The sequence below is a fragment of the Gavialis gangeticus genome, unplaced genomic scaffold (genome assembly GCF_001723915.1).
Source record: "Gavialis gangeticus isolate Ggan-Ray unplaced genomic scaffold, GavGan_comp1, whole genome shotgun sequence".
Lineage (NCBI taxonomy): Eukaryota > Metazoa > Chordata > Crocodylia > Gavialidae > Gavialis > Gavialis gangeticus.
Genome location: NW_017728983.1, coordinates 5,650,422 through 5,666,722, shown reverse-complemented (window position 1 = coordinate 5,666,722; position 16,301 = coordinate 5,650,422). Strand labels below are relative to the sequence as shown.

General features: G+C 50.0%; 2 protein-coding genes across 6 annotated transcripts in view; one reads left to right on the top strand and one right to left on the bottom strand.

The window, feature by feature from the left end:
• Window positions 1-2,644, top strand: part of ANO7 (anoctamin 7) — a 28,085-nt gene extending 25,441 nt beyond the window's left edge. For all 4 annotated transcript variants that reach the window (XM_019513475.1, XM_019513483.1, XM_019513499.1 and 1 more), the window contains exons 23-25: window positions 783-873; window positions 1,125-1,244; window positions 2,409-2,644. In XM_019513475.1, coding sequence (XP_019369020.1) covers window positions 783-873; window positions 1,125-1,244; window positions 2,409-2,486 — 289 coding nt within the window. In that variant the 3' untranslated portion in view covers window positions 2,487-2,644. The remainder of the gene's footprint in view (window positions 1-782; window positions 874-1,124; window positions 1,245-2,408) is intronic.
• An 820-nt stretch (window positions 2,645-3,464) lies between these two features.
• HDLBP (high density lipoprotein binding protein) overlaps window positions 3,465-16,301 on the bottom strand; it is a 48,514-nt gene continuing 35,677 nt past the window's right edge. Inside the window, exons 17-28 of one of the 2 annotated variants that reach the window (XM_019513427.1) lie at window positions 15,791-16,009; window positions 14,744-14,965; window positions 14,295-14,513; window positions 12,059-12,197; window positions 11,381-11,526; window positions 10,751-10,855; window positions 10,026-10,160; window positions 9,100-9,243; window positions 8,606-8,791; window positions 7,693-7,809; window positions 6,873-7,001; window positions 3,465-5,883 (exon numbers count right to left, since the gene is read on the bottom strand). In XM_019513427.1, the coding sequence (XP_019368972.1) occupies window positions 5,797-5,883; window positions 6,873-7,001; window positions 7,693-7,809; window positions 8,606-8,791; window positions 9,100-9,243; window positions 10,026-10,160; window positions 10,751-10,855; window positions 11,381-11,526; window positions 12,059-12,197; window positions 14,295-14,513; window positions 14,744-14,965; window positions 15,791-16,009 (1,848 nt within the window). In that variant the 3' untranslated portion in view covers window positions 3,465-5,796. The remainder of the gene's footprint in view (window positions 5,884-6,872; window positions 7,002-7,692; window positions 7,810-8,605; window positions 8,792-9,099; window positions 9,244-10,025; window positions 10,161-10,750; window positions 10,856-11,380; window positions 11,527-12,058; window positions 12,198-14,294; window positions 14,514-14,743; window positions 14,966-15,790; window positions 16,010-16,301) is intronic. The other variant, XM_019513436.1, reaches the window with a different exon arrangement.

Sequence of the window (16,301 nt, the reverse complement as noted above, 5' to 3'; positions counted from 1 at the left end):
TCATGCTTGATTGTTGGGGGAGCAAAAGGTGGGCTTGGGAATGACGTCTGTGTCTAGGGGACCCAGTTCCCATAGGGGTATTTGAGCATGTAAAGACATTAAAGATATTTCTGGTGGATTACTGCAAATGCTGCCCCTACCATCTATGCTGAGAGGAACCCCAGAAATTCAGTTCATTGGGACAAAAAGATGTATCCCATCTGTGTCCTCACAAGAATATAAGAACTGCCATTGATTGGGTTAGAACATAGGAAATTAGACAAGATGAGCCCATGTCTCAGTGGCAGAGTGGATACTGAAAGGGTGAGCGAACAGGATATGACCAAGGTTTTTTTCCCCCCCATTTCTTTCCCACTTGGAGCCTCCAGCATTGGAGGCCTAGGAAGTTCTCATTCAGAGGCTGTAGCCCTAACTCCTGTGCTCAGTAACCATCAATGCCCCTTTCCTCCAAGAATTTGTCCAACCTCTTTTTGAATCTGGCTAAACCATCCAGGTCTTGGGGCTTGGCAATGTGTTCCTAGACAGCCATTCATAATATAGCTGATGGAACTGGTGCCAATCCTGGAGAGACAGATATATACATGTAGAGGGGCATGGGCTAGTGAAGAAAAGATACCAAGATACTTTGTTAATTAATCCTGATGCATGGTCAGATATGCAAACTAATTTGCCTTTTGTGACCAAGTCAAAATGCCAGTGGAGGCAGTTGAAACTCTAATCTACAGGTGAAGGTAGGTATTGGGCTTCTCTTTCCCAGCTGTGACTGGATGCTATCTTCCCAGGTACCGGGCTTTTAGAGAAGCGACTGGCCAGTACTCACTCGTCCACTGGAACCTACTAGCCATCCGCCTGGGCTTTATCATAGTGTTTGAGGTATGCCCCTCTCCTTGTTAGTCTCATACTCCTTCCTGTTCTCCATGCCTCTGCTCAGATTCTCCAGGACACTTGAAGTCCTTTGCTGCCTTATTCCCAATGTGGGTAGATGTTCCCCCCCACCCCCACTTGGATACTCCACTTTTTTCAAGTCTCTCCACTGCTCCTGGGCTCTGCAAGGTTTCCAGGGCAATTCCATGCTCCTTCTTGCTCCTCTGGTCTCATGTTCCCCACACCCCATTCTTTTCCAGCATGTGGTCTTCTTTATCACTCGGTTGATAGAACTGATGGTTCCTGACCTCCCAGAGTCGGTGGAGATCAAGGTGAAGCGTGAACGTTATCTGGCCAAGCAGGCGCTGGCTGAAAACCAGGTAAACATCAGGGTAGAGCTGGCCTTTGCTCTGTAGGTTTCCTTCAGGTCAGGGGAAGGGGATGCTAGGAGGAGCACTAAGCCTCACATGACAGCTTGCACCCTGGTGGTTTTCCAGAGCTTGTGGGAGATGCATGTGCATGCAGCTCTTCCCATTTGTTCATTCATTAGTCCTTTCTCTTCCCACCCATGTCAGACCTGTTGTAACCCAACACCCAGGCTTGTTCCACTGCACCCTAAGCCCGGAAACTCCAACCTCCTCTTGCATAATTAGTTCCAGCACTGCAGACTGGGTGGGTGCAGCCACAGCCCCTGGTTGTAGTGCCAAATGCCTACAAGCACTCAGCTGCACATCAGTGCAGCCCCTGCCAGCACTCCATGAGCTCACTGGCATGGAGTATGCCCAGAGTCCCTGCTTCTGTTTGCTCTTGCCCTACCCCCAGAATTCAGCAGTAGGGGAAAGGAGGGGACAAGTGGCTCTGTGAAAGCAGCAGCTGAGTACAGGCATACCTCGTTTTATTGCGCTTCACAGATATTGTGTTTTTTACAAATTGAGGCAAGACCCTCCACCAGCAAAAAGATTATGACTTGCTGAAGGCTCAGATGATGGTTAGCATTTTTTAGCAATAAAGTATTTTTTAATTAAATTTAATTACATTGTTTTCTAGACATAATGCTATTGCACACTTAATAGACTACAGTATAGTGTAAACATAACTTTTATGTGCACTGGGAAACCAAAAAATTCATGAGACTCGCTTTATTGCGGTGGTCTGGAACCAAACCTGCAATCTCTCTGAGGTATGCCTGTATTGGTGCTGTTGTCACTTGTCCCCTCCCTTCCCTTGCTGCTGAATCAGGAGGGGATGGGGGGAGGGGGGCAGCAAGGCACAAATAGCAAGCCTCCAGTGCTGCTTGAAAGTGAGGACCTCAGGAAGCCCCCCTACACTTGCAGAGCTTACTCTACCTAGGGCACACAGCCAAAGTGGGCATATGACTGCATTGCCATACACTTCCAGGTCCACACCTGGTATCATACATCCCTGATAGTCCTTGCAATGCAAGGAATCAAGGAATATTCTGAACCCCAAAGCAGACAAAGTTCTACCATGTAAAACAACCTACTCAAAATGCAAATTACTGACTGATGTCTTCCCTGGGGTAGGTCCTCCTTGAGGCAAAAGGAGGCCTATCCAAATCCAGCACAAGAACAGCAGCAAACAAGGACTGGGAGGCAGCATAACTACGGGAAGGCAGGGAGACTGTTACAGCATCACCCACTCAAGAGGATCAGCTGCTGTAGCAGCCTTGTTGAAACAGAAAACAAGGCCCCACAAATGACAGCCACTCCTCATCAGCTGCAAAGGGAAGAGTCATTCAGCTCTAGAGCATGAAGATGTTCTCCCAGCTTGACGTGGATGTTCGCTGAAGTTCTTTGCAGACAGCAGGAGTAAGAACCTATACAAGAAGTGAGACTTCAGCGCAAATTAAAGGCAATTACATGGATAAGTGAAATGAAACAGTGCCATCATTCACTATTTAATTTGTGCAGTCACCCAAGTACAGTACTTGGTTCTTATGGCCAAGGGCTTCCCTCTGCATAGAGCTATAGTCAGTCTGCCTTCCAAGGTAACTCATTTTTAGACAAGAGTCTTGTCAAGGAGGATCTTGCATTACACTTAAGGCAGCTAAATTGACCTTTACTAGGGGAAGCTTAACAGCAGATGATTAAGGGAGAAGTTGCCCCAGCAGATTATGGGGAGGGTGGAGCTGGGGTGCTTGTCACTCAAGCAGCAGCAGCCAGGTCCATAGAAAAAAAAGCCAGGAAGGAAATACCTCCAGTTGCATTGAGGGTAGCCCCCCACCACTCAGCTGAGGTGGGGAATACTCATCCTAAACAAGTCTGACGGGATGCTGAGGTTGCCTTACTGTGCCTTGGTACCACAGTGTTCTGCAGCTGGCTGCAATGCTCCATTACACATTAGAACATGGTGCTGGTGGTAGCTGTAGTTGTCTGAGTAACTGCTCTGTGTTGTGCACACTGTTGCTCTTGGATTATGCCTGACTGCAGGCAGAACCTTCCTGTACTTCATGGTAGATTCCTAAGCTTAAAACCAGAGGCCTGTTAGTGGCCAGCATGTCTCTGTTGGCTCCCACAAGGCCTTGACTCAGGCACTCAGGTCACTGCAGCCACCCAGAAGAAACATTCCAGACACTCCAAGCTGTTTCAGGTTTTATTTTAGAATTTATAAAATTCCAGTGTCATCCATACTCATGAGCCTTTGTACATGTTTGCATATAGTCTCCAAATTCCAAAGTTAAGGCCAAGGGATCATTGCCATGGAAACATACAATATGGAAGACGAGGAAATGGAACACATGCCACAGTCTGCTGCAGAATGAGGGGCAGTGGGAGACAGTATTAGGTACAATCACATTGTGACCTTTTTTAGAGGGGAGGGCTGGGACAGGGGCACACAGTGCCCTGAATGCAACTCAAGCCTAGCTGTGCAATTGGTGCATATTGGCTGGGGGAGATGAGAGGCTTGGTGACACCAGGAGAGACTTAAGCCATGTGTATGGGGACAGGGGGTTCACCCCTGTTCAGAAGACTGATGTAAAGGAGGGAAGGGGGGTGCTGTCCTAGTCCCATTACCCACCCCTTTAACCATCCACTGGGAAGGGTACAGGGTAAGTTACCTTTGCCTCTGCTCAGAGAGATGGCACAAGGCCTGTTCCACCAGTCACACACCTCAAGCTGCCCATGAGCACTAGGACGGTGTGGTTTGAGGCTCTTCCAGGAAGAGAAGTGCTAGCACTTGGAGTCTCACACCTAACCAAAAAGTGGGGGCAGCCATCCAGAGCTGAGGTCAGGCTCCATACGCAGCACTAAGGGAGAGAGATTGGGGCTTTGCTTGTTAGAGCTGGAGTTGCTAGACAGAAGAATGGCTCAGACTAGAGCCTCTGTGGGAGCAAGGTAGGAAAGGAGAAGTAACTCAGACCCCACTCCCCTGCAACCCTCCACAAAGACAAGGTTTTCCTTGTGCTGCCTTAGACTCAGGACCCTTAAAAAAAACAAAACAAATAATAATAATTAAATATAAAATCAAGCGATAGGTGTGCCCAGGGGCACCAGCTTTGTGTGCCAAACTACTGGGGTGCAGAGCCTGATATCCTCTTCATGTGGACAACAGGAAGGGGAAAACATCCACTCACTTCACCTCCACGGGTCAGAGCAGCTGCTGGCACCTGCCTCTCTTCCCCTTCCTTCCAAACCAGGCCTGTTCGTAACTCAGGGCATGATCTAGAGCAAATGGCAGGGCAGTGTGCCTTACCAGAGCTCTGCTGCTACGGCTTCTTCCCCAGGGAGCTCCAACTGTTGCAGACTGACTGCTCCTGGGATCTCTACTGCCAAGTGCAAGGTGGGACAGGCAGAAGGGGGGGGAAAAAAATCAGCTCTGGCCACCATAATGCAAGTCAGCACTGCTGACTACTTGAAGCAAGAGAGCACCACCAAGCTGGCTTCTGAGGTAGAAAGAAGGCAACAATAAACAGACCTCCCTCTTCCTCCTCCTGTCTTATTGCCATTATACTGGCAGTCCTCAGCAGGGGTAAGGATTGTGCGGCACTCCCCACACAGCATCTCCTGGGCCATGTTGGCTGACCCAAGTGCTGTCACACTAGTAATACTGTCACTGTCTGGCTCTCCTGCCTCACCATATTGCTGCTGGGAAGAATGAACACTGGAGTAGGGGAACACCGGGAACTAGGAGGGGTTTTTTACTCACACATTGGAAGACTTGTCAAGTGTGCAAGCAAGAATCTGTGCTCAATGCTGCATGTGAGTACAGTCATTAGCATGTTCACACAAGCAGGGTATCCCTGTCTGGTCCCTTCCATTCTAGTTGTGTCTACAGGCTACTGTACTTTTTGTTCCTTTAAGAGAAGCCTGATCTTCACTCCACTACTTTAGCGCTCCCCACATTGACTATCAGCGTTCAATGAATTTTTTGGCAGTTTAAAGGAAAAAAAGTTGATTGCACTCTACAAAGAGAAGGTAAGGCTGGGGATAAAAACACAAAAGGAAAGAGGGCAAACGTTTTGGCTTTAGAAAGTCAAGGAAATTTATTTCCTGAGGTCATGAGACAGGAAGTAGATTCCTAGCCACAGTAAAGGAGGTCTCCCAATGAAGGCTAGAATGCCTTAGTAAGACATGCTCAAGAGGTCAGGTTTCTGTCAGCACTCAAGCTGCTGCAAATCTCTGAATCAATTGTGAAGTTTCGAGCAAAACAAAAGAACACATTTAGTGTTTGCATCAGTGGAACCATTGGTTCCAAGAAGGGGGCAGGGGGATCCGTCATCAAGAGATTATAGAGTAGGTCCCAACCTCTGTGACAGAAGAACAGGGTCTAGCATGCCAGCCACCATTAGGAGACCTCTTAGGGCAATTGATTTATACTCCAGCCGCTGCATCAGAATTCAGACAGGAAGTATTTTGTGGCAGATTAGTGTCAGGTCAGCAGGCTGGAGGAGATGTTTCTGCTTCCAGGTCATTATCGTTTGGGTCCCCAGGGAAGAGTCTTGGGGGCCACTTGAGCCCCAAAACTGGGGAAATCTTCAGAACTGCTCATGTCAGGGGCCTAGAGCAAAAAACAGAACGAACATAGGTTAAAAAAGGTAATCAGTCTGTAGTTTTTATACAGCAGCCAAGCGCAGCACCCACACAACAGCAATGCATGCATCAACCAACAGAATGGGTGGTGCCAGGTCACATGGGGAAGGGAACAGAGGGACAGTCATGCTCTGGAAAGGGTAGGAAAGACAAGAGAGCCCAGAAAGGGTTTATTTTGGATCAGTGAGCCAGCAGGCTTGTTACAGAAAGGCTACAAGAGCACCACAACCTGGCAGGCTTTGATCAGTTATTAACAGCCTGGAGATCTGGTTCTGCAGGGAGTTGGGCCAAGTGGCAACTCCCACCTGGTCAGACTGCCTTGTCAAGGAAGTGCTCAAGCTGTGCTGTCTCCACTGACAGTTCTACAGAGCCTTTCTGCTAAGTTGCTGATGCTTCCGTGCCCCCCCGCTGGTGCACACAGATTAGGTCAGAAGCTTTTGCTGGCCCTCATGTCACGTGCCCTTGGATATCTTTGGAGTCGACAGAGGCCTTGCCAAGTCTACATAACTGGTAAAGAGCTGGCCAAGGGAAGCGTCTTGGGAGTCCCAGCTCAGTACGCCTTCCCAACCCTGTCCAATGACCAGGCTCTTTGCAGAAAAACCATGGCTGATAAGCCAAGGGGTCATGAAGCGGAGTGTCAGGCTTGCTGCTCACTAAAGAGCACCAGGATGATCCCTAGTGTTCCCTGCCAAGGAGACGGGACAGGACAGGACAACAAGAGGCCAAAATATCTGGAAGCCAGCCTCCTGCTTCCTTCTCAGGCAGGGAGGAGTGGACAAGTGACACCAGCAAGGCAGGTCCAGAGGGAAAGGCTCAGGAAGTCGAGAGGAAGGAGAGCCTGTTTTAATGGGCTGTTCCTACTTTGAGCAACTAGTGGCTCATTCTGCCTGCCTCCCCCTCGCAGGCACAATCTGCAGCCAGACACCTCCCCGCAAGGGTGTCAGCATCAGCACTCACCTTCTCCGTGTTGACAGTTGCCCATGGGGCATCTCTCACCACAAATCCCTTGGATGGGGCCTTGGACTCCTCATGGGCAGAGGGCTTCATGTACACCTGCATTGCCTCATTGTCCACCACGTCAGCCAGCTGCAGGCACAGGATACAGCCCTGTTAAGCACAACCCTGCCATGTGCCCAGATCTAGCTCTCACTACACAAGTTAGCATTAGAAGCCAAAGCTCAGTAGGAGGCTCCACATTATCCTTGCTGCTTGTGATGACAAACAGTGTTTCCCCAATCACAACAATGCAGTCTCCTTTCCCTGCCCCTACCCCTAGTTCTACTACTGCTGGCATGCCATATACACATCCAAAAGGCCTCTGCCAGACTTCAGTAGTTTACCTCCCTCACATTTGGTCTCCATTCCAGAAGCTTGCCACTGGGCTTGGGCTCAAATGCCCACCCACTCACCTCTGGCTCTCAGCTTCCTTGGGCAAGTTAGAGAAAAACAGCTGAACTTGCCATATGTAGAGACTGTATGCAAGAAGTCTGGGCTAATGCTGGAGTAGGAGATGGTGAAACCCTTCTTTTCCACCTCCCCAAGAGAGGAGGCCAGAGAACCATTTAAACATCCAGGGCTGTGTATAGTAAGTCTACGATGGACCCATCTACCCTTTAACTTCCCAGTGGTGCTAGCTTGGGCTCACTGCAAACAAGACGAGGAGAGCTGGAGTTTAGGCCTACTGACAATGCTTGTGCTCCTTGCTATCAAGGAAGTATGCCAGGCTAAAGCCAGTTCAGAGACCAGTCCCTTAGCCCTCACTTCCCCCATCACTTACATATTCTTCTTCCAAGTTCAAGATGTGATCAATTGCTTCTTCCACATTTTCAGGGAGCCCTGTCACAGTCACACAATTGGGATCAGGAGCCCCACTCTGCGGGAAGCGGATATCCACCTGGAACACAGGACAGCAAAGGTTTTTACCCACATCCCACCAGCTTTAGAGCCCCTCCCTGAGGGCCCTTGCTCTGGTGTTACGTGGTTAGTCTAGCACTGCCCTAGAGAGGATCAATTTGACAATGGATCACACCAAACCCTCTGGCTGACCCACTTGGGGGAGTGGTGATCTGGAGCAGAAAAACTCCCAGAACAGAATCCAAGAAATTTGGAGGCCATAAGTAACAAAGTTCTCCAGAAATTGCTGCCATCCCCTCCATGTCCAGAGCTGTGCAATAGTGTAGTACCAGGAGAGCCAGTCCATGGTGCCCATCCTGGGCAAAGATCTCCCTTCTCATCACAGGTGTCTGTTCAAGGATCATAGCAGCCTGAGTAGGTGACCACAGCCACTCCTCGTGTTTCAAGCAGCTGCTGTGGCAGCAAGCAGATGGGGGCGGGGGGTGGGAAGGGAGGAGGAAAAGCTGCTACCCAAAGCATTCTCAGTGATCTTATCCTCCCTTTCAAGCCACTGCTAGCATCTCCTCAGGCTGGGAGGAGCAGAGGCAAGGTTTCAGGGGCTATGTGTGATTAAAACACATCCAGCCCACAGCTGCTAGACACTCAGTGGAAAGAACTTCCTCTTCCTGCATTTAGGGCCCCAGTTACATGCTTTGCCCCAGATCCAGAAAGGAACTGACTCAGATGCTGTGAGTCAAGTTCTGCAGAGATCGTGCAGGAGGGGAAGCAGGAGGGCCAGCAGCTGCAGTCCATTACAAGCCAGCTCAGCTCCACCATCCTCCTCAGCAGTGGCTCACCTTGAACTCATCCATGATCTTGCGGATGGCTTTGCCACGGGCTCCAATGATGCGGGCATGGACACGATGGTCCAAGGTAACATCCTCAGAGACCATCTGCTCCAGTTCACCTACAATCTTCATGATGGCATCTCGGGCAGCCTCTGTGTTTTTCTCATAGCCTGTTATGGTGATCTGATCCTGGGCCTGCAAGACATACATGGAGGACATCAATACATGTGGAGGGAACAGAACCTCCCCCCCATCCCCACCCCAAACCTCTGAGCAAGAGATCAGTGAGCAGAAAGCAAGTGTTATAGGAGGCTCATCCCACTGGGCTCCCCAGGTAGGCTCACAGGAAGTTAGAACAAAGTCAGTAAGACCAAGGCAGGCCTGTTGTAGGATTGTTGTCACCTTTACCAGCACTTCCTGCAGCGAGCAGCAGCAGGGAAGATTGTGGTATACAGGTCTGCAGCCACAGCTCCAGGAGGTCTTTTGCCTCCTTCAGTCCTCACCTGGTTGTCATCATCCTTATCTGGAAACTGAATGTTGACCTCGTGCTCAGTGCGGATCTGGGTGATCACTGCCCCCTTCCTTCCAATGATCTTTGGGTGGTACTTGGGGTCCACAGTGACTGTCAGCTTGAAGCTTCGCAAGGCCTGTAATAAGATAAACAAACCCTCCAGCATTTTATCCAGTTAAAGGGCATCAGGCCTCCACCCCCACATCAGGGGACATCATACACTTAGGTCAATTCAGGGGGACTACCCTGCTTACCCACAACATGTCCAGAACTGTCCCACTTGGGCTACTATGGGAACCCTGCCTAAAGATAGTGGCCCTTGGAGCCACATGCATCTGCCTAAGGCCTACACGGCAGCCAAGCCACTGCTTTTCTGGGAGTTGGGGGGCAGAGGAACCAAAGGGAATTGATACGCTGCATCCTACATGTATGGGCAAGGATGGGGAGAAGGGATGGGGCAACAGTTTCTACACAAAATTCCAACTTCAACGAAGCCAGCAGGAAGACTCCCAACAAGCGCCAATGGACACCATACATTCTGCAGCAGGTTCTGCTTTGTGGAAGGCGTGCTTGGATAATCCTGAAGATCCCAACTCCACTTAGTGTCTCCATTTTCCTCTGAACAAGCAGGAAATCTTCAGATGACTGAAGCCCATGGTCATGTCACTGTCTATGCTCAGACTGGATTGTCCATAGGTCACTAGAGGCATATGGGTGTGGGGAGGGCAGGGGAGAGTGTGGAGCTTGGAGATCAGTCGTGCCCTGCTTTCTCCAAAATCAGGCTACTCGAGAAATGCTCAAATCCCAGACCACAGTTGTTTACATGGCTTATCTACTCCTCGAGGAACTGCCTCCTTCAGCCAGCTCCCAGACAGCCCTGACTGGATGTGGACAACCCAGGCAGGTAGGCAAGCTTACCCGATCTTCTTGCTCTGCCTGTAGCTCCTTCACTCGCTCCAGCAGCCCCACCTTAGCACGATCCAGGTTCACAGCCAGACCAGTGATTGTGATGATGTCAGATTGAAGCTCGGGGGCAGGGACCTGGATGTTCACCTAAAAATGACATACACCTACAGTCACTGCTACCTCACAGCAAGACAGCATATCAGCTCAAGATCAGTGTTCAGTGCATGACACTGCCAGTAGCCCAGCCTGAAAGAACCAAAGCCAACCTCCTGTCAATGCCTTTGGGCTGTGCTACCCTTGCCATGTTGCATCAGCCTAAGGGCCTTAGAGCAGCACAGCCCAATGGCCACTATTAGAGAGAATCAACCCCCTGATCCACCCAGCCTGGTTTCCAGCACTGGGTGCCTCAGAAAGTGTCCCACCTCCACCCACAGCAGCTAACTTGACCCACTGTACATGCCAGAAGGGTGTACATAATCACTACTGGTGCTGGTGCCAAGTCATATTCTTGAGTGATGCTGAACCAGACACGAAAGCCCCAATATCCAGCTTTGATCCCTGCCAGAACTAGAGCACAGCATCTGGTACTCAGGGCTAGGAAAGGGCAAACATTACATTAATGTTCTTGTGGCTTCCAAGTAATCACTGTTGTGTACAAGTCCTGTCAGTCCAACACACCAATGTCTGCTAGGGGCAAGTCTGACAACCAGGAGGGATAGGAATAAAACCCGGCTTACTTCAAACTCATCCATCATCTTACGGATTCCACTTCCTTTCTGACCTATGATGTAACGATGCAGATCGAAGGGCACTTCCACCTCAATGGTGACGGGAACCAGAGCCTGCAGGGGCAAAAGGAAGACCACAGCGGTTACCAGAGAGAAACACTCGGCAAAACCCTGCAAAAAAGCCACGGACCAAACAGTATAAACCCACTGCTAAACAAGGGGACCAAAAAGACTCCCCAGTGAAGGCAAGAACTTCAGTCTAACAAATGGGGCAAGCTAGAACACTTCAGCCTAAGAACAGCAAGCACAGCTTGACTGATGTGCCTAGACTGCCCTCACAAGTCTGGTAGTAAAACCCCATGGCTCAAGAACTCACTAGTGTTTGGGCTCTTTATAGCTTCACAGTTATACAGGGTCAACTGGCACCCTTCTCCAGACCCATCAGTCCAAGAAATCCACATCTGAAGGTGGAGTTTAACTGCCCCTCCCTGCCTGCTATACAGTTGACCACACAGCCCCAAAAGCACGCCTGTGTGGTTACGGCCTCTCAGACTTCTGCCAGTCAAAGTCTCCTGCTTCCAGGCACAAGCAGGTTAGAGGAACAGTAGGACTCCAGCCAGAACCAGCAATATCACATACCTGCAGAGCCTCTCTTGCTGCTTCGCACTTCTCTCTGCGGCCAGAGATGATGATGATGTCACACTTCTTTGGCGAGCTGAGGTCCGCCTCCTTGCCCTCTCCACCCTCCTCTCCATTCTCCTGCACAGCTGGCTCTGTGGCAGGGGCTAAGGATGTGACACAGGATTCCGCACTCAACTGCTTATGCCATTGGCATTCCTCCCACACACAACAGCATACGTCTTCCACCTTGCTCAGTAAAACCCCAGGACTCCCAGTTCCAAGCACAGGAAGGACATCCACCACATCAAGCTCCTGCAGGCTGCCCTACTGATGTACATGAAGCTGTCTCCAGAGAGCACAACCTCTGCCTCAGCTCCATCCTGGATTGGAAGTTGCGTTTGGACAGCCTTCGCCAACAAACCTGCCATGACCTGCCCAGACCAGATCCTCCCTAGCCCAAGATGAGTTCTTTCTGCACATCAGTCATTACAGCCAACACAGTACAAGCTCTGTTTGTAGCCCGCTTCTGCTCCTCTGAAACAAGATTTTCCCCCCTAAGATCTGGCACCTAGAAAAACCATCTCAAATTCCACCTGGCCTAATTTTTTATTTAACAGACCAACCCAATATCATACTGTGCTCATCCCACCACCTCCTCCTGGTACATAACCTACCACTTTTCTCCCAACCCCATACCTGGGTTTTCTTCCCTGTCAGGGAACTTGATCTGAACACCGTAGTCCCGAGTGATCTGCTGAATCCGGGAGCCTTTGGGGCCCATGATGGAGCGATGAAACTTCTGGGGGATGGCACACTCAGTTGTCACCTGAGCTTCCTGAGCAGATGAAAGAGGAAGAGCCTGAATGACCCAGGCTGTCCTGTTATACTGCCCACCTTCTTGCTTGGTCAACACACAGTAGGCAAACACTTGCCACCAGACAAAGTCTATATGGACAAAGCTGTCAGAGGGGGCCACAGTGCACAGCAACAACTCTTCTTCCCAAGAGTGTCAAAATCCTCATTTCAGTGGCAGAAGGCTAGCCTTCGAAATCTAAAGCTGCACCCCCCATTAGAAGTTAGAGACCTCAATAAAAGCTTCTTGTGCCCATGCTCCTCTCAAGATTGCTGCCCAGTAGGGTTGAACAGTAACAGTCTAAGGAGACCAGAGGAAGAGCAGAGGCATTAACTGCTGGTCTGCTCCAAGAGTCCCCATTGACATGACTGGACACTTCTGGAGGAAAGAAAACCCCAACTGCACCCAGTGCTAAAAGGGCTCCATGCACCTTAGACCAGGATAGGGACAGAGTCACGAGACCCCAAGTACATTACTGAGCTGAGAACACGATAAAGCTGACCTTTAACAAAGGACAGCAAGAGGTACAAATTCTATCCCCACCCCCAGGAAACCATGGGGCTAAACAGCATGGTGTGAACTGGGATTAACGTCCACATTTCACAGCTTTATGAGCACTTGTGGTGCTCTGGTGTGGTGCCAGAGGACTGGAAGAGGGCCAATGTGGTTCCCTTCTTCAAAAAAAGGGAGGAAGGAAGACCCGGGAAACTATAGGCCAGGCAGTCTTACCTCAAATCCTGGGTAAGCTTTTTTGAGAGAATTATTCTGGCATATGCCCACAAGGGGCCAGCAAGGGAGATTACACTTAGGGGCAACCAATACGGGTTCATTAGAGGCAGGTCCTGTCAAACCAACTTGGCTGCCTTCTACAACCAGTTCACCAAATCATTAGATGCAGGGGTAGCAGTGGACGTAGTCTGTCTCTCACCCCGTTCTCATTAAAAAACTGGGGGACTGTGGTGTCAACACCTACACAGTCAAATGGGTTGCCAACTGGCTGGAGGGTCACACCCAGAGTGGTGGTGGACAGGTCATTTTCGACCTGGAGGGATGTGGGCAGTGGGGTTCCGCAGGGCTCAGTCCTTAGGCCCGCACTATTCAAATCTTCATCAGTGACTTGGACGAGGGGGTAAAAAGCACCCTGTTCAAATTTGCCGATGACACTAAGATGTGGGGGGATGTGGGCACGCTAGAAGGAAGGAATAGGCTACAATCTGACCTAGACAGGTTACAGGGGTGGGCGGATGAGAATAGGATGGGATTCAACACTGACAAGTGCAAGGTGATGCACCTCCCCCTCTATGCAGCACTGGTCAGGCTGCAGTTGGAGTACTGCGTCCAGTTCTGGGCACCGCACTCCAAGGAGGGATGTGGACAACATGGAGAGGGTCCAGAGGAGGGCCACTCACATGATCAGGGGGCAGCAGGGAAGGCCCTATGAGGAAAGTCTAAGGGACCTGAACCTGTTCAGCCTCCACAGGAGAAGGCTGAGGGGGGATCTAGTGGCCTGTTACAAACTAGTCAGAGGGGACCAGCAGGCATTGGGGGAGTACCTGTTCCCCCAAGCACTACCAGGAGTGACTAGGAATAACTCTTTTCTGCCATGGCAGGGGGTCGGACTTGATGATCTGCTCAGGTCCCTTCTGACCCTACTAACTATGAAACTATGAATTTCTGCTGGGACCTCAAGTGAAGTGGCATGGGGAGGACCGTCCCAATTTTAGTATCACTAAGGCAGACAAAACTACCCCATCCCATGCTACCTCCTGGAAAAAGCCTGGGTTAGGGATTCAAAGGGAACTCAACTCCCAGCAGAGGCAGCTTTCCCAGACTAGGACCAAGTCAGCCTAAAGCCTGGTCACAAACAGTACCAGACAAGGCAGCCCAGATAGGACATAGGAGCTATAGTAGTGAACATGAACCTGCTGCTCCTCAGGCCTGTAAGACTGTATGAAAATCGAGACTACTTATTAGAAAGGGGAGGTTTAGAGGCAAAGAGGAGAAGCAATTAAAGCAAGGAAGAGCTGTTAAGTGGCTCCCTCCTGAGGCAAGCCTAAGCTATGCCTAACAGACAAGTACCAGGTCCTCGATGATCTCCTGGATGCGCTTCTTGGCTGCTTCCACGCAATCCTTTGCTCCTTTAAGGGTAACCTTGTCACTCTGGGTTCCAGAGCGGGGGAAACTGACCATCACACCACCATACTCATCAGCAATCTCACGCAGGACCTGCCCTCTGCGAATGACAAAGTGGCGGTGGTGTTTGGGGTCCACCATCATGGAGTCCTCAACCACGTTATCCTGCAGACAAAGGGGACACAGAACAGCCATGCATGCTTACTACACTCCACTTCTGGGTTTAAAAAGAGCCTTTAACCAGGTCCCATTCATAATCTCCAAAAGACCCCACCCTATAGAGGTTCTGTCCTGACTCCAAACCAGCTAGCTAGTTCAGTGATGGCAGATGCCAAGTAATTCCTCCTTCACCATAAAGGAGCATGAGGGAAGGAGAGACAGAGTTCCTTCCTCACCAGGTTTTTGATGAGTGTCTCCAATTCTTTCTGAGCTTCCTTGACAGCCTCCTCAGTCCCCATGATGGTGATGAGCTCCTGATCTTTGTCTTCAGAGGTGGGGAAGATGATACGGGCCCCTGTGTTATCACGCACCTTCCGGATGTTGCCACCACCTTTGCCTATCAGGAACTTGTGATACTCTGGCTTGGCACGAAGGTCCACGGTGTAGCTCTTTGTTTGCTGCACAGAAACAAAGCCCCCCCCGCAGAGAACAGAGCATGTATGAATACTCAAACATATGCGAATATACCATTTAACACACCTCAGGAACATGCAGACTTTTCAGGATAAGCACGGTACATGCATGTCTGTTGAGAGGGACAAGTGCCCAATAACTCAGAAATTCAAGCTTTTGGAGCTGAAGCAAAACTAGAAGCAAATATGGTATCATAAGAGGTATGACTAGGCTGAAAGGCAACAACTCAAATGTTTCTTTGCTGCAACATGACCTTGCAAGAACATTAAGCAAGGGTATTGATGAAAATTGGAGAGCTCCAGGGAACACTTATGCACAAGAGGCAAGTCCCCTGCAGGGCAAGATCATGTCCCTTCAGACTCCAACTTGCTGTTTTACAGCTGATATGAACCAGAATATAAAGAAGAAGATGAGCTGAGCTGATCTGATCCATAAGCCTTTCCTGGAGATATTTTTGTTATTAAGTGTCCATCCTGTATGTCAGAGTCCTTCAACTGGAGACCTTAATTACATCCAGTTATACCAAGGGACACCAATATTTCAAATTGCAAGAGGAAGTTAACATTTCTGTTTCTTCATTCTGAAATAAGAGAACCATGCTTGAGCAAGAGCCAGATCAAAATAAAGGGAGCTAGTAAGAGCACTCAGTTCACCGAATTATCCATTTCCAGAATGACTAAGGACTCGATACTCTTGCACTGTTCATACCTTCCAGCACTTCCCATGGGAAGCCAGAGGGGAAAAGCAACACACTAAGAAGAAATAACCATGCAGAAGGATCTGATCCACTCCTGTAAGGCAGGCCTCACCTTCTCCTCTGCCAGGTGCAGCAGCTGTTTCTTGGCCTTCTCCACATCTTGGGCAGGGCCCCTGATGGTCACAGTGTCACTGCCAGAGCCCTCAGTAGGGAAGTGGATGTGGACTCCACCACACTCCTCCATGATGGAACGGATAAAGCGGCCTTTGGCACCAATGAGCGAGTTGTGCAGCTTGGAAGGGATGGAGACCTCCACTTCTGTAATGTTGGCCTAGGAGGAGACAGCATCAGGTAATTAAGGTCACACTGCTTGGCAAGTTGCTGGAGGAGACTGCTGGGGATGGAGAGAGACAAAGACAGAGCCTGTTTGTCTCCTCAGCTCATCTCCCAGCAGGCATGGAGGCCACTGGGAGATGTTCACAAAGCTACTTATTAAAAGTAAATCTGAGCAGAAAGCAACTTGGATATCTGCCAAGCAGATGCTGTGTGAGCCAGCACATGCCAGTCTCCCTCTGCCCTTTACCGTGCTGAGAAAGCATTACCTCCCATGTCATGGGAACAGT